Here is a 21853-nt window from a genome sequence, read left to right as displayed (position 1 = left end):
TATTAAGATAAACTAGTTAAAAACCATTAAAAGAGGAAAGCATAAAAGTTAAAAAAAATAGAAGAAAAAATAAAATAAAAATTTAATTAACTTTGCTAGACTAAAGATTCATGGTGAGAAAGCCATGAATTCCATGCTTTGCTTTCTCCTCCTCTGGAATTCCGCTCTTCTCCTTGGTAAGTAAACTTTGTCTTGGCTGGATTTCTTGTTGATCTTCTGGGGGAGGGGCCTGTTGTAGTGATTCTCAAGTGTCTTTTCCCCAGGTAGAATTGCACCGCCCTTACCAGGGGCCAGTCTAAGAAATCCGCTCGGGTTCGCTTTCAGGAGCTTCTGTTCCCTGAATGCTTTCCGTAGAGTTCCAGAGGACAGGAATGAAAATGGCGGCCTCCCTATCTCTGGCCCAGAGGAGCTGAGAGCTCGCAGCCCCACTCCTCAGTTCACCCTCAGAGAAAAGCATTCTGTCACTCCCGTCTCCCTGACCTCTGGCCGTGCTAGGAGAAAAGCGCTCAATCAAATCCCGTCTCCCTGGCCTCTGGCTGCACTCCGAGCTCACCCAGCCTCTGACCAAGCATCTCTGTCTCTGGCACACAGCTCTGCCTGGAGTCTCTAAACTCTGCAGATGCCTGAGGCCTTCCAGGGAGTGTCTCCCGAGATCTTGTGGGGACCCCACTCACAGAGCAGTGGCCTGTGCCACAGATTACGGTTCAAGGTAACCCCGAGTTGAGAGCTCATTCCTCAGCTCTCTCTGTAGCTGGCTTCCCTGATCTAATACCTGCGAGCTCTGTGACATTCAGACACCCCCAATCCTTCTGTGACCCCGCAGGACCTGGGGCCACGTTGTCCCCACGTGGGCTTCACCCCGGTTTAGCCTCTGGAGCAATGTCCCTCAGTGGAGCAGACTTTTACAAGTCCTGATTTTGTGCTCCGTTGCTCCGCCGCTTCCCGGGAGCCTGCCCCTCCCCCAAAGTCTATCTTCCCATCGCTTTGGATTCACTTCTCTGCTGGTCCTACCTTTCAGAAAGTGGTCGATTTTCTGTTTTTAGCATTGTTGCTCTTGTTCTCTTAGATCTCCTGTTGGATTTGTAGGTGTTCGGAATGGTTTGATAAGCTATCTAGTTGATCTTCTGCTACCTGATGTCGTCTCAGCCTGCTATTTCTCCGCCATCTTGACTCCTCCCTCCAGCAGTTATTTTGACACATATACCTTCTACCTCTTCTGAGTTTTTAATTACATGTATGATAGAATATTGATGTTTATCCTAGAACTGTTGGATGTTGGATATTTTGTTTTAATCTTATTCTGTTTTAATTTTTGTAATTTTTTTGTGACTTGCTTGAAGATACCTCTTTTCCTCAGCTCTGTTCAGTTTGTTCATGAGTCTGTTGAAGGTATTCTTCATCTTTTAACATTTTTCATTTCCAGTATTTCTACTTGATTCTTTTTATTGAAGTATAATTAACATACAACGTTGTATTTGTTTAAGATGTACAAAATATTGGTTCAATGTATCTTATATATTACTTAGTGCTACCATATATGTGGTCATCATCTGTCACTATAAAATGTTATTAGAATATTATTGACATACCCTATGCTATATCTTCCATCTCTATGCCTTACTTATTCCTTAAATTTAAGTTTGCACTTCTTAATACCTATTATCCATTTCACCTATGCCCCGCCTTCCTCCCATCAGGCAACCACCAATTTATTCTCTATATTTATGGGTCTGTTTCTGCTTTGTTTCTTGTTCATTTATTTTTTTTGGGGGGGGGGTTCCACATATAACTGAAGTCCCATGGTATTTGACTGCCTGACTTATTTCACTTCACATAATACCCTCTAGGTCCATCCATATTGTTGCAAATGGTGAGATCTCATTCTTTTTATGGCTGGGTAATATTCCATTTTGTGTTATACATACATACACACACCATATCTTCTTTAGCAGTTTATCTCTTGATGGACACTTGGTCTCCCTCTGTATTTTGGCTATTGTAAATAATGCTGCAATAAACATGGGGGTGCATATATCTTCTTAAATTAGTGTTTTTGTTTTCTGTGCATAAATACCCAGTAGTAGTATTTCTGGGTCATTTCTGGATATTTTTTAAGATTTATAAGGAAGAACAGACTCCTGACTAAGCAGGGAGCCTAATGTGGGGCTCAGTCCCAGGACCCTGAGATCGTGACCTGAGCTGAAGGCAGAGGCTTAACAGACTGAGCCACCCAGGCACCCTGACCATATGGTATCTCTATTTTTATTTTTTTGAGGAACCTCCATACTTTTTTCCACAGTGGCTGCACCAATTTACAGTCTCATCAGTGTGCACAAGGGTTCCTTTTTTCCCATATCCTTGCCAAGACTTATATCTCGTTGTTTTGATTCTAGCCATACTGTCAGATGTAAGGTGTTTTGACTGGTATTTCCCTGATGATTAGTGAGTTGAACATCTTTTCATGTGTCTAATGGTCATCTGTGTGTCTTTGGAAAAAAATATTCAAGTCTTCTGCCCAATTTTTAAAAAAAAATATCTTTTCAGGTTTTGTTTGTTTTTGGTGGTGCTGGTGTTGTATATGTGATTTACAGATATCTTCTGTTCAATAGGTTGCCTTTTCATTTTGTTTATGGTTTCGTTTGCTGTGCAAAAGCTTTTTATTTTGATAAAGTCCCAGTAGTTTATTTTTGCTTTTGTTTCCCTTGCCAAGGGAGACATAACTAGAAAAATTTTGCTGGGGACAATGTCAGAGAGATTGCTATTTTCTTTTAGGGAGAGATATAGTTGCAGGTCTCACATATAGTTTTTTTGAGTTTATTTTTTTGTATAATGTGAGAAAGTGTCCAATTTCATTACTTTGCATGTAGCTGTCTAGCTTTAACAGCACCATTTATTGAAGTCTTTCTTTTTACAATTGTATGTCCTTGCCGCCTTTGTTGTCTTTCTTTTTACAATTGTATGTCCTTGCCGCCTTTTTTTGTAGACTAATTGACCATATAAACAGGGGTTTAGTTCTGGGCTCTCTATTCAATCCCATTGATTTATGTGTCTCATTTTTGGCCAATACCATACTGTTTTGATTACCACAGCTTTGTGTAGTATACTTTCAAATCTGGGATTGTGATACCTTCAACTTAATTCTACTTTCACAAGATTGCTTTGGCTCTTTGAGGTCTTATGGTTCTATACAAATTTTAGGATTACTTGTTTCAGTTCTGTGAAAAATGCTGTTGGTATTTCGATAGAGTTTGCATTGAGTCTGTAGATTGCTTTAGTTAATACAGATATTTCACTTTCTTTTTCTTTCTATTTTTTTTTTTTTAAGATTTTATTTATTTATTTGACAGAGAGAGATGCATCGAGAGAGAAAACACAAGCAAGGGAGTGGGAGAGGGAGAAGCAGGCTCCCTGCTGAACAGGGAGCCTGTTGAAGGGCTCGATCCTAGGACCCTGAGATCATGACCCAAGCTGAAGACAGACACTTAACTGACTGAGCCACCTAGATGCTCCTGGACATTTCAACAATATTAATTCTTCCAAACCATGAGCATGGAATATCTGTCCATTTATTTGTGTCCTCTTTAATTTTTTTCATCCGTGTTTTATAGTTTCGGAGTACAGGTTTTTCACCTCCTTAGTTAAGTTTATTCTTAGATTTTTTAATTATTTTTGGTGTTATTGGAAACAAAATTGTTTTCTTAATTTCTCTTTCTGCTACATTGTTATCAATATATAGGTAATGCAATAGATTTCTATATATTACTCTTCTATCTTGCAACTTTACTGAATTATTTATTCTTAGTAATCACATCATATAATTATATGTAAATTCATATTTTACTTGTGCATATTTTTGCATCATACGCAAATAGTGACTGTTTTACTTCTTCTTTGCCAATTTTAATACCTTTTATTTCTTCTCTGGTTACTGCAACTAGGACTTCAGTACTATTCTGAATAAAAATTGTGAGGGTGGACATCCTTATTTCATTCTTGATAGAGGAAAGACTTCAGTTTTTCGCCATTGAGTGGGATATTAACTGTGGGTTTTTAATATGTGGCCATTATTAGGTTATGTTACTTCTAAACCCACTTTGTTGAGAGTTTATCGTGAATGAGTGTATTTTTATGTCAGTTGCTATTTCTGCATCCATTGAGCTGATCATATGATTTTTATCCTTTCTCTTAGTGTGATGTATCACATTGATTGTTTTGTGCATATTGAAACACCCTTGCATCCCTAGAATAAACCCTACTTGATTGTGGTGAATGATCCTTTTAATACATTGATGAATTCTGTTTGCTGGTATTTTGTTGAGGATTTTGCATCTATGGTCATTGGAGATATTGGCCTCCAGTTTTATTTCTGTGTATTGTCTTTTTCCAGTTTTGGTATCAAGATAATGCTGGCCTTATAGAATGAATCTGGAAGTTTTACATCTTTTGTTTTGGGGAATACTTTGAGAAAAATAAGTATTAGCTCTTCTTTAAATGTTTGGTAGAATTCATGTGTGAATCCATTGGGTATGGACAATTTTTTTTTTTTTTTTTTTAATAGAGTGCTAATGGTGGGAGGGGCAGAGATAGAGGAAGGATGTTAAGCAGGCTCCATGTCCAGAGAAGAACCCAATGCCGGCTTGATCTCTTGATGCTAAGATCATGACTTCTGCCAAAATCAGGTTGGGCGCTTAACTGACTGAGCCACCTATGCACCCCTTGTCCCAATTTGTTGGTATGTAATTTTTCATTATATTCTTTTATAAATCTTTACATTTCTGTGGGGTTGGTGGTTATTTCTCTCTCATTTCTGATTTCATTTCTTTGAGTCCTGTCTTGGTGAGTCTGGCTAAAAGTTTATCAATTTTGTTTATCTGTTAAAGGAACCAGTTTCTGGTTTCTTTTATCTTTTTCTTTTTTCTGTTTTTCTTTTTGTCTCTATTATACCTATTTCTGCTCTAAACTTAAAATTTCCTTCCTTCTACTTTTTTTTTTTTTTTGCCTATTTTGTTCTTTTTCTAGCTCTATTAGGTGTGTGTTTGGTTATTTGAGATTTTTTTTATTTATTTCTTGAGATAGGCCTGTATTGCCATAAACTTCTCAGAACTGCTTTTGCTGTGTCCCAAAGATTTTGTACTGGTGTATTTTCATTTTCACTTTTCTCTGTACTTTTTGATTTCCCCTTTGATTTCATTGTTGACTCATTCACTGTTTTGTAGCACGTTGTTTAGCTTCCACGTTTATGTTCTTTCCAGATTTTTCTCTTGTAATTGATTTCTAGTTTCATACTATTATGATCAAAAGATGCTGTATGTGATTTTAATCTTCTTAAATTTATTGAGACTTGTTTTGTGTAGTCTTGGAGAATGTTTCATGTACATTTGAAAAGGACATAGTCTTGTTTTGTATAGAATGCATGTTCTTTATATATAATATATATATTTATGTTCTTTATATATAAATATATATATATATTTAATTCTCATCTGCTTTAATGTGTCATTCAGAGCTACTTTTTCCTCATTGATTTTCTGTCTTGATTATCTATCCATTGATATAAGTGAAATGTTAAAGACCTCTACTATTATTGTAAGACTGTCAGTTTCTCCATTTCTGTCTATTAATGTTTGCCTTATATACTTAGGTGCTTCTATTTTGGATGCATAGATATTTATAGTCATTATAATTTCTTGTTAAGTTGATCTCTTTATCATTATGTAATGCCCTTCTTTGTCTCTTACTACAGTCTTTGTTTTAAGTTTTTTTTTGTCTTACAGTAGTATTGCTACCACAGCTTTCTTTTATTCTTTCTCTCTCTCTTTTTTTCTCTCTTTTATTTTATTTCTCTCTTTTATTCTTTCTCTCTCTCTCTCTCTCTTTTTTTTTTTTTTTTCCATGATGTATGTTTTTCCAGCTCTCCTTCACTTTCAGTGTTTGCATATCTTTAGGTCTGAAGTGAATCTGTTGTGGGAAGAATATTGATGGGTCTTGTTCTTTTTTCCATTCAGTAGCCCTGTGTTTTTTATTTAGTCCAGTTTACATTTAAATTATTGATAGGCATATACTTATTACCATTTTGTTAATTTTTTGTTGTTGTTTTAGTTTTTCTCTGTATCTTCTCTTAATTTAGTTTGATGGCCTTCCATAGTGTTAGTCTTGGCTTATGTGTGTGTGTGTGTGTGTGTGTGTGTGTGTGTATTACAGGTTTTTTATTTGGTTTCCATTAGTTCATATATAACATGCATACCAGTCTATGTTAATGGTTGGTTAAATTCAAACACATTCTGAAAGCACTAAAGTTTTACCCTCCCCTTTGTTTTATATATATTTTGTCATACATCTTTTTATTTTGTATCCACGTTGAATGATTTTTGTAAATATAATTGACTTTACTGCTTCTGTATCTTAACCTCCACACTGGCTTTATAAGTGATTCATCTAATACCTTTACTGTTGTGTGCTTTTACCTGTGAAATGTTTTTCTAATAGTTATTCTACCTGTAATTATGTCCTCTTCTTCTGATTTGAATAATTCTGTTTATCATGTAAGCCTGGTTTAGTGGTGATGCACTCCTTTAACTTTCATTTGGAAAACTACCTCTTATTCTATTCTGAATAACCTTTTGGATCTTCTTGGTTGTGAGTATGTTTTTCCCTTTCATCCCTTTGAATATATCATGCTACTTGTTTCTGGCCAGCACAGTTTCTGGTGAGAAGTCAACTGAGAGCCTTATGGAGTTTCCTTTGTATGTAACTGTTTTCTTTTGTTGATTTTAAAATTCTTTGTTATTACTTTTTGCCATTTTACTTATGTGTCTTTGTGTGGACCTTGGGTTCATCTTGTTGGGGGCTGTGTGGGCTTTTTGGATGTGTTATCTGTTTCCTTCCCCACATTATGGAAGTGTTCAGATTTTTATCAAATTTTCTCTTCCCTTCTCTCTTTCCTGCTCCTATTATCTCTACAAAGGGAATGTTATTTCACTTGGTAATGAGTTTCCTTAACCTATTTTTAGTGTTTTATTAATCTCTTTTCTCTTTTTTGTTCAGCTTAGTTTGCCTTCCATTGTCCTGTCTTCCAGATTACTGATGTATTCTGCATTCTCTAATCTGTTGATTCCCTCTAGCGTATTTTTTTTTTTTAAATCTCAGCAGTTGAATTCTTTATCTCTCTCTTTTTTTTAAAGATTTTATTTATTTACTTACTTATTTGACAGAGAAAGAGTGCACACAAGCAGAGAGAGTGGGAAAGGAAGAAGCAGGCTCCCCACCAAGCAAGGAGCCTGATGTGGGACTCAATCCCAGGACCCTGTGATCCTGACCTGAGCCAAAGGCAGATGCCCGGCTGATATCCCTGACTGGTTCTTTTTTACACATTTCTTTGTTGGAAGTTCTGAGTTCATCTACTCTATTGTCAAATCCAGTGATTATCCTTATGCCCATTACTTTGAATTGAATTCTCTATCAGGCATATTTGCTTATCTTAGTTTCACTGAACTCTTTTGATGTGATTTGTCTTGTTCTTTCACTTGGAACATATTTCTCCATCTTCTCGTTTTGTCTAACTCTGTTTGTGTCCATATATTAGGGAGATCAGCTATGTCTCTTGATCTTAAAAGTAGTGCTTTCTGTAGAAGTCCTGTGGTACCCTGTTAGTACCCCCTTGGTTACCAGAAACAGGTACTCCTGGGGTGTCTCCTCTGCATGCTATGTGTGCCCTAATGTTGTGACTGAACTGCATTTGTCTTCAGCCCAGCCAACTGCAATGACCTGCTTTGCCTACTTTGGGCAAACAAGGTGGAATTTGTACAATTGAGAAGTCTGTTTGAGGCCTTAGCAGTCTCATAGGTGGGTGGGGTCAGCAGTCAGGCTGTCTGAACTTAGCCTGCCACAGTTGTGGGATACCAAACAGCAAACCTTACTTTTTGCTCAACCAGTGAAGAGTCTTTGATGCAGGAACTGTGGGCATTCTGGTGTATGGGATTATCTTCCCCCTCCCCAGGGTAGGCACCATTTTTGAGTGGTGCTGGTCCCTAGTGGGGCTACTTGCAGGTTATTGGGAGGGGCAGGAACCACTTTGGTGGGATGCTTGCCAATGCAGGAGGGTTGGATCAGCAGGTCTGCAGGTAAATAGTGATAGCAGGATAGGTAGTGTTATGCTGGCTCCTGCAAGTGTCTGGCTATCTGGCATTGGGGAGGAGAAGAGAAATGGCACCCACCAGTACTTTTGTTTCTAGAGAAGTCTCCTAATTATGCCTACCCCTCAAACATATGTTCTGAGATTAGTAAGTAACTTTCCTTCATGTATACCCCAGGTACTTTTCAAACTGCTACTATTATGCTATGGCTCTGGTTGAGTTTTTTTATTATTCTGTCTTTTTAAAGGCAGGACTCTGTTTCCTGTCATTGTCCGACTCTCCTGAAGTTAAGCCAAGCTGATTTTCAAAATAAGTGGACTTAAGTTTTGCATTAAAAGCTCCTGAAGTTAAGCCCCATTGGTTTTTAAGGCCAGATGTTATGGTAACTCATCTTCCCAGGGCATTTCCCAGTGTTCTGTTTGCCTGGTGTGAGGTTTAATCCTCTCCCTTCTCTTTGCTAGTGTAAGTACTGTTTGTGGTTAATCTCACCCAGTGTTTTGATTCCCAACTGTGACTCCACCACTCCTACCTTTTTGATGTGACTCCCTGTGTATGATTAACTGTGGAAGGTCTTTTCTGTCAGTCTTCAGATCATTTTTAGAGCTAGTTACATAAATGCAGCTATTATCTCAGAGGTGTGTCCATGGGAGGAGGTGAGCTTGGGGTCACCCTACTTTATCTTCCTTGAACTATTTGATTCTTAGAGTTTTCATCTCTGCTGAAATTTCCCACCTGATGATCGACATATAATGGCTCTTTTACCATTAGATCCTTTAGTGTTTGAATCACAGTAATTTTATATTCCTTGTCTAATTATTTCAGCATTTGATCCATATCAGAGTCTGCTTCTGTTGCCTGTTTTGCCTCTGGACAGTTTTTTTTTTTTTCTTGCTTTTTTATATGCCTTATATTTTTTTGTTGAAATGGGTTATCTTGTGTAGTGATAATATTGTTTATATCTGGAACTGGGCTTGCCTTTCTGCTAAATCTTTAGTTTAAAGTAATGTTTGATATGTTTAAAGGAAACAGTAAGTTACCTACCTGAATATAAGGGAAACTCTCATAAGTTCTGTAGAGTTAAATGTATCCTAATTTATTTGCCATCATCTTTTTATTATCATCTTTGTAATTACTTTTGGGGGTCTTATTCTATGTAAGTCATTCTCTATACTTTTTAAAACACACTTTTAGGGAATGAACTGAACTTATCCTCATTTAAAAAATGGAAACTTAAAGATAAACATCTATCAAATAATAGAATGGAAACTTGAGTTTCTAGGTCTGTTTGATTTCATATCTTATGTTCTTAACTATTATCCTGTTTAGATTCATCATGTGACACCACACACACACACACACACACACACACACACAAGAGTGGGTATCACTTATATTGAAGGCCCTGTGATGTGTGCTGTGGAGGAACAACATGATTGATACGACATCTGCATTTAATAAAATGTTAGGGGTGCCTGGGGGCTCAGTCATTTACGTGCTTGATCTTGGTTTCAGTTCAGGTCATACTCTCATGAGTCATGAGATCGAGTCCCTTGTTGGGCTCTGAGCTTAGTGGGGAGTCTATTGAAGATTCACTCCCTCTGCCCTTACCTCTGACTTGTGCACACTGTCTTGTGCTCTCTAAAGTAAATAAGTATTTTTAAAAATAATAAAACGAAATGCTAATATTCTGAGAAAAGACCTCAAAGAATACCTCTTTGCACTACACAAGTGAGATAGTAGAAATATGCAGTAATCTGATTTATAAATGATACTTAGTTTGTGTTAGAGAAACCTCTGGTTGCTGTGATGATTCATAACCATTGTAAGTGGTCCAGTCTGCCTGAGGAGGACCATCACTGACTTGTTTTCCAGGCCATTACTTATTCAGAACTCAGGAGTGATATAGTCCAAAAGATACTGTACAAGGAAAAATTAGATTGTGGAGCACAGTATGGAGATAGAATTAGACATTTGGAAATGATAATTTGATACAATAAAAAGCTGAAAGTAATAATGAAGAACAAAGAACATTTTCCTCAAGCCGTAGAGTATAACTTCAGTGAGAATGAGGAAGAAAAATCAGTAGATAAAAATGAAATGATTAGGGTATTACGAGAATCAGCAATCTGGCAATACTGTCCAGTAGAACTTAATGTGATAATGAAAATGTTCTTTATCTGTGTTGTTCAATACAGTAGAAAACACTAGTCACTTTAAAGCTAGAGAATTTCCCAAGTGCTGTCAACCTGGGACTTAATCCACTGGTTTTGATGGTTGGTTTACTTCTACCAATTATGTTTTGGGAAGACTGACTTCCATGCTCATTTCATGTTTTTGCCTCAATTTGGACAGGTAATTCCTTACTCTCCAGCTCTTTGGCTAAGAAGTTTTTTGTAATCCATATTTTATTTAATATTATTTTCATGGAAATGTTGGTCTGTGTAACCTAATCTATTGCTAGAAACAGGTATCTTTTGTTTTGAATTTCATGGAAGAATGCTATGCTTACAGTTTTCCTAGGCTTCATGGCATGATCTTTCTTTTATATGTCCTTTTCTTTACTATTTTGTCTCAACTTTTTTTTTTTTTTTTTTTTTTGGTAGGATTTTTACATAAGTTATGTTGAGGGTTTTTTTTTTGTGTTGGGTTTTTTTTTTGTTGTTGTTGTTTTTTTGTTTTTTTGTTTTGTTTTGTTTTTTTACTGTGACTCTCCATTGGCACTGTTCTTTTTATAAGCTAGACTCTTAGGCAGCATAGATGTTTGGTCAACTGTTTCCACTTTTCTTACCAGCATTTTTCTCTATATAATAGACTCCCTTCATGGCTAATCATAAGCTTCCCTAAAGCACTTTATGTATTATGAAGCACTTTATGTATTTCCACTTTTCATGTTCTTATTGCTATCTTATTTTCAGAGTGGATAGAGGACATAGACATCTTTTTTCCTGTAAACTTTAATAAAAGTTCTGTTTTGTTTCTCTAGATGGGGCTGTTCTGTACATGGCAGGTTGACTATAAAGTATAAGTGTTATAATTTAGTTCTCTGCCAGTTTCTAACCTTGCAGTTCCTGTATTTCCACATGCTTCTATTTTCGTACCATTGTATTTTTGTCCATGCCTTAAAAAGTGTGTTGGTTGATATACAAATAAGCAGCTTTTTCAAATGGTCTCTCATTTCTTCATATATAAGTGAGGCTTTGAGAGTTGATTTCAAATAGTCCTTCATTATGTAAGCTTTTTTTTGTGTGTGTGGGCTTATGTTTCTAAAACTTATTTTGTAATGTATCGTTTCAAAAGTAAGTACTACAAGGAGAAACTATTTTTTTTCCTGAATCTTCATAATTGCCCCAAATTAGGAGCATCCATGGTGTATGTTCCAGTAAGTGAATGTATAAATTGTTGTACATCCATGCAGTGAGTTATCATGCAGCAGTAAAAAGAATGATCTATAAATATACAAAGAAACAGAAGTGAACCTTTATTATGTATTGCTAAGTGTAAGAAGCCAGTCTGAAAAAGTTACTGATAGGATTCCACCTATGTAGCATTGTGGAAAAGACAAAACAATAGAGATACTGAAAAGATCAATAAGTATCCAGGGGATTGAGAGACGAGTGAGAGAGGAGGGATAAATAGATAGATTTCAGTGGGTTCTGAGGTCTGTAAAACTATTCTGCATGATACTTAATGGTGGGTACATATGCTTTTGTCAGAAGCCATACAGCTGTACATCACAAAGAGTGAGCCCTCATCTAAATTGTGGGCTGTGGTTAATAAAGATGTATCAATATTGGCTCATCACATGTAACAAATACATATACATATATATATGTGCATATATATATGTATATGTATATACATAATATTGATGTACCAGTATTGGTTCATCACATTATTTTTATATATATATATATATATATATATATATATATATAATGTCTTGCATAAATGCAAGATATTAATAACAAGAACTGTATGTGGGTTGGGGAACAGGTATATAAGGGAAGAATATATGGAGACTGTACTATCTGTGCAATTTCTCTGTAAACCTAATCTGGAAAGTAAAACCTATTAACTTAAATATATTCATACTTGATAAAGAATCCATAAATATAACAATATAAAGTAATCAAATAACCATAGATCGTATCTAGTAAAGTAACAAAACAACTTATATGAGGATGTGTTTCTTTTTCAATGTTAACAATTTGGTCTTTATTCTGCCTCCTTAATTTTTTCTTTTTTTTTTTTTTTTTTTTTTTTTAAGAATATCTCCAATTACTCCCACTTCTGTATTTATTTTTCTTTTTGGTCTTTTCTTTTAGGTGTACTAGCCCTGTCTTGGTACCCACCTGGTACAAATGATGAGAATGGAGAAAATACTGATGACTTGGTACCGACTATTTTGGATAAAGCTCATAAATATAATTTGAAGGTATTTCATTTTATTTGTTTGAGATATCGTAGACATATTACATTAGTTTCAGGTGTTCAACATAATGATTTGGTGTGTTTATTTTGTGAAGTGATCATCACAATAAGTCTAGTTAATATTCATTACACAATTACAAATTTTTTCCTGTGTTAAGAATTTTTAAGATCTATTCTCTTAGTGGCTTTCAAATGCATCATACAATGTTAATTGTAGTGACTATGCTGTACATTATATACCTGGGTTTTTTTTTATTTTATGCCTGGAAGTTGTACCTTTTAACCATCTTCACCCATTTCACCCCCTCCCCACCCCCACCTCAGACAGCCATACATCTGTTATCTATATCTATGAGTTTTTTTTTTTTTTTTCAGGTACACATGTAAATGAGATCATAGGTTATTTGTCTTTGCCAGGCTTATTTCACGTAGCATAATGTCATCAAGGTCCATTTATGTTGTAGCAAATGGCGAGATTTCCTTCTTTTTGTGGCACAATAATATTTGCCTTGTGTATAGGCCACATTTTTTTTTCTTTTTTTCTTTTTTTTTTAAGGTTTTATTTATTTATTTGACAAAGATCACAAGCAGGCAGAGAGGCAGGCAGAGAGAGAAAGGAGGAATCAGGCTCCCTGCTGAGTAGAGAGCCTAATGCAGGGCTTGATCCCAGGACCCTGAGTTCATGACCTGAGCCAAAGGCAGAGGCTTAACTCACTGAGCCACCCAGGAGCCCCATAGGCCACATTTTGTTTTTCCATCCATTAACGGACATTTAGGTTATTTCCAGTTCTTGGCTATTGTAAATGAGGCACACTTCATTTGGTTGCATTTAGATTTTGTGCTTTGCAGATACTACATTTTTTAAAAAATTGAAGTTTTGTGACAAACCTTCATATAGCAAATACACCGGCATTTTTCCAACAGCATTTGCTTCATGTTCTGTGTCACATTTTGGTAATTCTTACAATATTTCAAACTTTTTTGTTATATTTGTTAAGGCAGTCTGTGATGAGCGATTATGACTTGCTGAAAGATCAAATGATGGCTAGCATTTTTTAGAAGTAAAGTGTTTTAATTAAGATACATAGTGTTTTAGCATAATGCTATTACAAACTTAACAGACTACAGCATAGTATAAGATGAACTTTGTTATGCACTGGGAAGCCAAAAAATTCATTTGACTCACTTTTTTGCAATATTCACTTTATTGTGTGGCCTGGAACCAAACCTGTAATGTCTGAGGTACGCTTGTAATTGTGCAGTAAACATCACTATTTTTTCAAACTTGTTTTGTTTCCTTTGGATAAATAACCGAAGGGGAACTGCTGGATCATATGTAGTTTTTTTGTTTGTTTGTTTGTTTTTGTTTTGTTTTGTTTTTCAGTGTTCCAAAATTCATTGCTTATGCACCACATCCAGGGCTCACCCAACCCCCCATGCCTGTCCCCTCCAAAACCCTCAGTTTGTCTCACAGACTCCACAGTCTCATGGTTTGTCTCCCCCTATGTAGTTTTATTTTTAATTCTTTAAAGTACTTCCATAGTGTTTTCCATAGTGGCTGCATCAATTTATATTCCCACTAACAGTGCACAAGGGTTCTCTTTTCTCCCTATCCTCTCCAACACTTGTTATTCCTTAAAGATTGATTCATTTTGGAGAGAAAGGGAGGGCCTGTGTGTCCATGGGTGGGGCTAGGGGCAGAGGGAGAGAAGGAGCATCTCAACTCCACATGGAGCATAGATCCTGTTGGGGGACTTGATCCCATGATCCTGAGATCATGACTGGACAGAAACCAAGAGTTGGATGTGCAACTGACTAAGCAACCCAGGTGCTCCCAACACTGGTTATTTCTTGTCTTTTTGATAATAGCTATACTAGTAGGTGCGAGGTGCATCTCATTGTGGTTTGATTTACATTTCCCCAATAATGAGTGAGGATGAGCACGTCTTCAGGTACTTGTTGGCCATCTGGATATCTTCTTAGGAAAAATATTCTGAACTTCTGCCCCTTTTTAAATTAGATCATATGCTTTTTAAAATTGATTTTGGATATTAACTCCTTATCAGATATATGATATGCAGATATTTTCTCCTATTTCCTAGGTTGCCTTTCACATTGTTGTGCAGAAGCTTTTTAGTTTGATGTAGTCCCACTTGTTTATTTTTGCTTTTGTAGCCTTTGCCTTTTGGTGTCAAATCCAAAAAATCATTACTAAGAACTTTGTCAAGGAGTTTATCACCAATGTTGTCTTCCAGAAGTTTTATACTTTCTAGACTTATGTTTAAGATTTTAATCCATTTGAGTTAATTTTGTATATGGTGTGATTTAGTGGTTCAGTTTCATTTTTTTGCATGTAGCTGTCCAGTTTTCGAAACACAATTTGTTGAAGAGACTGGCCTTTCCCCATTGTGTATATTCTTGGCTCTGTTGTTGAAGATTGATGATATCTGCATGAGTTGTTTTTTTTTTTTTTTTTTTTTTTTTTTTTTGGTGAGGGGGGAGTCAGGCTTTCTATTCTGTATGTTCCATTGATCTGCTTCTGGTTTTGTTTTTTTGTTTGTGTTTTTGCAAGTACCATACTGTTTTGATTACTGTACCTTTGTTATACAATTTGAAGTTAGGGACCTTGATACTTCCAGGTTTCTTTTTTCTTTCTCAAGATTGCTTTGGTTCTCATGGTTCCATACAAGTTTTAGGAACATTTGTTCCCTTTCTGTTGAAAATGTCATTGGAATATTCATAGGGATTGTATTGAATCTATACATTGCTTTGTGTAGTATGGATATTTTAACAATATTAGTTCTTTTAGTTTATGAGCATGGAGTATCTTTCCATTTGTGTTTTCTTCACTTTGACGAGATCTGTCCCTTCTTTTTTTTTTTTTTTTTTTTAATTTTATTTATTTATCTGACAGAGAGAGATCACAAGTAGGCAGAGAGACAGGCAGAGAGAGGTGGGGGAAGCAGGCTTCCCACTGAGCAGAGAGCCCGATGCAGGGCTCAATCCCAGAACTCTGGGATCAAGACCTGAGCCGAAGGCAGAGGCTTAACCCACTGAGCCACCCAGGCTCCCCAAGATCTGTCCCTTCTTAGTAAAATTTATTCTTTGGTATTTTATTATTTTTGATGCAATTGTAAGTAGGATTTTCTTAATTTCTCTTTTAGCTCATTATTAGTGAATAGAAATACCAACATTTTTATGTACTGGTTTTGTTGTATTCTGCGACTTTACTAAATTTTGTATTTGTATTGTATAAAAGTAAATTCTATATTCTAAACGGCTTTTTGATGAAGTTTTAGACTTTTTTATATCATCTGCAAATAATGACAGTTTTGTTTCTTCCTTTCTAATTTGCATTCCTTTCATTTCTTTTTCTTGTGTTGTTGCTTTGGCTGGGAATTTGAACAGTATGCTAAATAAAAGTGGTGAGAGTAGGCATCCTTGTCTTGTTTGTGATCTTACAGGAAAATACATTCAGTATTTCTCCTTTGGCTGTGATGTTAGCTGGAGGCTTGTTATATATAGCCTTTACTGTTGTGAGATACATTTCCTCCATACCCACTTTGCTGATAATTTTATCATAAATGGATATTGAATCTTGTTGAATGCTTTTTTTATCTATGGAGATGATATGCTTTTTAATTCTTAATTAATGTTGTGTTTCACATTGACTGATCTGCTGATGTTAAACCATTCTTGTGTTCCTGGAATAAATCCCATTTAATCATGGTGTATGATCTTTTTAATGTATTGAATTCAGTTTATTAATATTTTGTTGAAGGTTTTTGCTTCTGTGTTTTGCTTCATGGTTGTGGACTGCTGCAGTGATAGTGGGGTTTATGGTTAGATTGTGTCTCAGCCTGTCCTATCCATTTCAACTTTTTTTTTTTCCTTGTTAGCCTAATGTACAGAAGTAATTCAGCTACTTTTTGGATTTCTTACAGAGGAAATTGTTTTACACATAGTTGTAGATTTGGTATATCCATGGGAGGAATTGAGTTAAGGATCCTCCTATGTCAACATCTTGAACTGGACCCTCTGAAGATATTTAATTTTATTATCAAACTACTTATAAGTTAATTCTTTTGGACATGAGGATATTAGTTTTTGGAATGGATACTTTTATTAAAATATTTGCAAATATGAATGAGAATCTTTTCTAATACTCTATTTTTCCATAAAAAAATTCTATCATGAATTCCAAACTTGTGTACATTATAATTTATTAAAGATCTCTTACTATTTTATATACATATATTACCCTCATTTACTTATTGTTTGCTTAGTGGAAAATAATTGAAGTGTTCTTTTATGAAGATAATATAGTAATTAGATTTTTAAATATCTTAGATATCAAAGATGTATTGAAAACAAGAGTTGTTAACCATGTGAATTTAAGTATGTATAAAGTAATTGAAAAAGAAACTGCCACTCAAAATCTGTCAAAATCTGATATTTACTCAAGGAGTATTTAACACATATACCCCCCACACACACACACGTGTATACACACCTATTTATGTACATATAAGAAAGATACTGGTGAAATTCTGAAAAGCATCTGTAACACCAAGTTTATCCTTTTATTTATTTATTTATTTTAATTTTCTTTATTTGTCAGGTAGAAAGAGAGAGTATGCAAGCCGGAGAGCAGCAGGCAGAGGGAGAAGCAGGCTTCCTGCTGAGGAAGGAGCCTGATACAGGAACTTAATCCCAGGACCCTGGGATCATGACCTGAGCAGATGCTTATCTGACTGAGCCACCCAGGTGTCCCAGACCAAGTATATTCTACCCATGTATTAAACTGTGTTACAAATGGGGGAAATATTTTCACAGTGTAAGATTTTATTTCTTTTGGAAATTAATGAATCATGGAAACATAGAAATGATGATTAAAAGGATTGCATTAGCACTCCAAAGGAAAATTTTATACTAAATAGCAAAAGAATAAGCATTGTTTTTATTCACACTTTTCAAAAACTGGTTATGTAGAAGGTGGCAACATTAATCATAATAAATTCACAAGAACTATAATATAACCATAGATTCTGCATTCCTTGGCCATATTCAGTATACCTAAACATTTAAGGCCAAATGAAACATCTAAAAGACATCAAATTAAAAAAATTGTAAGATTCTAATTAAAAAAACACTTAAAAAGAATAATCAAGAGTAAAATTTAAGATGACAAAAAATAAATAGCACTGACAAAATTACTGCATTATTAATACTAGTGGGATAGCGATAATAAGCTAAAAGGGGAAGGAGAAATTAATAAGGATGAAGTAAGCAATTAAATAGAATACAAAACCTTCAAATCAATAGCCTGTGTAAATCTATCATTTTTTTACTTACAAAACAGCAGTCACTGGTGAGATTAAAAAAGGAAAAAAATATATAGGTATATACCCATAGATGCAGAAGAGTTTAGATTTTATATCACCGTATTTAAAATCTATAAGAAATGGCCATTTTCTTAGAAAATACAAAAAAAAAAAGAAAATACAAAAAAATACATGTATGTACAGAAAGAAGTTTAAATAATCTGAATTGACTTGTATCCTAGAAAAAATTTCTTTAAGTTTATTGAACATGTCTTCCCAGAGCATCAGTTTTCACCTGGCACTTCTAGTCAACCTTTGAAGAAACAGCAGATTCTTATGGTACTGAAATACAATGGCAAGTTGAGAATCTGAAAGTGTCTTAACCTGGTGGGTCTGGTCAGACTTTCCCAAGAGGTTATAGTCAAATCTGTTTACTGGAACTACAGTTATCTGACGGCTGTAGGATCTTTCCAAGCTTTCTCACTTACCAGTTCACAGGCCCTCAGTTCCTTTCAGCTATCGGAATGGGAGTTTTGGTTCTTTTAAGCCTCTGCATAGAGCTACCTGAGTCTCCTTAAGACATGGCAGCTACTTTCCCCATAATGAATGATCTGAGAGAGTCCAGTAGAGACGCTGCAGTGTTTTCTTGACCTAATCTTAGATGTGACTACCATTTTTGCCATATTCTCTTGTTTTATCTATTGGATAAGCCAACCAAACAAATATAGCAGGAGAAAGATTTATAGACTGGGCACCTGGATGGCTCAGTCAGTTAAGCATTTGCTGTCAGCGTGGTTCATGATCTCAGAGTCCTGGGATCAAGCCCCGAGTCAGGCTCCCTTTTCCGGCAGGGGAGTATGTCTGCCTTATCCCCCGCTTGTGCACACTCCCTCTCTCTCAAATAAGTAAATAATCCTTAAAAAAAAAAAAAAAGATTTATAGACTGATCTTACTAATGAAAATATGTGCAAAATTTCTAAAGAAAACTTAGATAAGAAGTGTTCATTAGCGAGAATCTAAGAATGGTTTCAAGAGTATAAAATCTGAATACAAATCTCTGTATTCAGTCCTGGCTCAACCACTTATAAGAACTATGTGACTCTTGTGCCTCAGTTTTCTCATTTCTCAAGTGGAAGAAGTAAGAAAATGTACTTTACAGAGTGGTTATAAAGATTATATGAGGTAATACATGAAAAGTACTCAGTGTCTGGCACACAGTTAGCACTGTATTGTTAAGTAAATTAAATTTAATTATTTGCTGGAGATAAAATATCTTAACAGGTACTGAAATTTCAAGGAAATAAAAACTCATTAATAAATCTGTTGTGAGTTCTTTAACTTGATAGATGAGGTCTTTTACTAACCTATATCAAACACCATCTTTTTTTTTTTTTTCCTAAGATTTATTTATTCGAGAGAGAGTATAAGTGGGGTGGTGGGTGCAGAGGGAGAAGCTGATCAGGGAGCCCTCTGGCTAGATCCCAGGACCCTGAGATCATGACCTGAGCCAAAGATAGACGCTTAACCCAATGAGTCACCCAGGCACCCCTCAAACACCATCCTTAATGGAAAAGCAGTGGTATCATGCTCATTAAACCAAAATCAGTAAAGAATGTCTTCTGTCATCAGTATTACTTAATACTGTTACAGAGATTTTTTTTTTTTAATTTTATATATTTATCTGAGAGAGAGAGCACAACAAGCAGGGAGAAAGGCAGGGGTAGAAGCGGACTCCCCACTGAGCAAGGAGCCCAATGCCAGGCTGGATCCCTAAAGGATCCCAGGATCATGACCCCAGCCAAAGGCAGACACTTAACTGACTGAGCCACTCAGGCACCCCTGTTCCAGAATTTCTGAACAAATCATTTTAACTAAAAAATACAAAAAGAAAAAATGTTCTAAGTAAAATTACTCTTCTTTGCAAATGGAAAATACCTATCAAACTCATGAAAAGTATCTAAAAACTTGTATGTAATGAGTCCAGTAAGGTGGTTGAAACCAAAGAATATATGAGTCAATAGGATTCCTATATTAACATTAAAATTCCATTTTCCAAAAAAATGGAAAAAAAGTACACTGAAAATAGGATAGCAGTAGACTTATGAAAAAATCTTTGGCATTTTATGAAAGGATATAAAAGACTTGCATAAACAGAGAAACATGAATTTAATGTGAAGATTCAAAATTGCCAAGTAGCCATTCTTTTGTTCATTTGTATTTTATTTATATATATATATTTTCTAGAATTTTTCCACTCATTTGAGAGAGAGTGAGCACAGGAGCATGAGTGGTGGGGAGTGGCAAAGGGAGAGGGAGAAGCAGGCTCCCCTTGAGCAGGAAGCCCGATTTAGGGCTCCATCCCAAGATCATGACCTGAACTGAAAGCAGATGTTTAACCGACTGAGCCACCCAGGCTCCCCCTGTATTTTATATTTTAATATAATTTATAAATTTAATGTAATCCCAATGAAAAATTCTGATGAGATTTTAAATACAGAATTTAACCACCTATTTCTAAAGTTTATAAATAAATTGGAAAAAAATAAGACCTTTAGGGGTGCCTGTGTGGCTCAGTCGGTTAAGCATCTGACTTCAGCTCAGGTCATGATCTCAGGGTCATCCTGAGATTAGCCCCCTGTTGGACTCTGGGCTCAGCGGGAGTCTGCCTTTCCCTCTTCCTGTCCCTTTGACCCTCCCCCGCTCATGCTTGCCCACAAGGCACTCTCTCTCTAAAAAACACTTTTTTTAAAAAAAAATTTTATTATTTGACACAGAGAGAAAGAGAGAGAACAGCAGAGGGAGAGGGAGATGCAGACTCCCTGCTGAGCAGGGGCTTGATATGGAACCTGATCCCAGGACCTCGGGATCATGACCTGAGCAGAAGACAGAATCTTAACCAACTGAGCCATGCAGGCACCCTTTTTAAAAATTTTGTAAAAGATTTTATTTATTTAAAACATAAAAAAAAGACTTTAAAAAATGTTAATTAATGAAGGGAAAACTTGTTTTTCCAAATAATGAAATGTACTGTCAAATGGCAGGTATTAAGAGTATGGTATTAGCATAAGTATACAGAAAGAGATCAATGAAACATAATAGCCAAAAATAAAGCACTTTATATGAGATTCGATTATATAATTCAGGAATCATTTAGAATGAAGTGTAAAAGGAATGTTTATTAATAACCTTGTCTTTATGATACTGATTTAGCTTTTTGCATTATCTGTTCTACTGTTCTTGTCCTTAAGCAATAATTTTCATGTCTAATAACTCTTAGACTGTGCACTTTTCTTCATGTTTATTCCTGTTTTTTAAGGTAGTGTGTTAACAAATCTTAATGAAAATGGGAATCAGAGTATCTTTTCACTTAGAGACTATTTATTCTGAATTCTTAGGTTGTTACAACTAAAAATCACAGAGGTTTTTTATTTGCTCTGAAATGTCTTGAAATTTATATATACTAATGGAAGACAGGCTGGTTTGTCCAGTACATGTAAATTAAATGAGGTCTCTAAGAGATGATGTGGACCACTGTTGAAATATTTATTTCCAAATAAAAGTCTGAAAGATCAGTTTTAATACTTCTTTTGCAGCTTACGGATTCAGTAATTTACGAGGGAGTAGAACTAGAACTCTAGGGAAACAGTTTCAGCTAAGTAGACAAGTTCTTCCCCACCCCCACCTCCAAATCCTGTCTATAAAGCCTTCTTTTTCTAGTTTATAATCCTAAAGCTCTTAAGGCAGCAACATCTCCTAAATTAGCTGACTGGAAAGAGCTGTCATTTGCCATGTCCCCTAGTACCATTCAGTAAGCTCTCATTGGCACTTGAAGTTGGCAGATATGCAGACCTTGAAAATACTGGCACCAGGTCTGAAACTGGGTAAGTAATACGATTTATCTTCCACAAAACAAGTCCATTCTTCTGTCCATGTAGTTCTAGGTTCTGTAATTCTGGGAGATGAGAG

General features: G+C 35.7%; 1 protein-coding gene across 3 annotated transcripts in view; it reads left to right on the top strand.

Moving 5' to 3' along the window:
* The window catches only part of MANEA (mannosidase endo-alpha), an 86781-nt gene that overhangs the window by 40969 nt on the left and 23959 nt on the right, over positions 1-21853 (top strand). For 2 of the 3 annotated variants that reach the window (XM_080805372.1, XM_080805373.1), the window contains exon 3: positions 12458-12567. In XM_080805372.1, coding sequence (XP_080661498.1) covers positions 12458-12567 — 110 coding nt within the window. Of the gene's footprint in view, positions 1-4595; positions 4733-12457; positions 12568-21853 lie in introns of those variants that run through there. The other variant, XM_080805374.1, reaches the window with a different exon arrangement.

Source organism: Martes martes (assembly GCF_963455335.1).
Source record: "Martes martes genome assembly, chromosome: 6".
Classification (NCBI taxonomy): domain Eukaryota; kingdom Metazoa; phylum Chordata; class Mammalia; order Carnivora; family Mustelidae; genus Martes; species Martes martes.
This window is presented reverse-complemented; position numbering and strand designations above follow the sequence as displayed.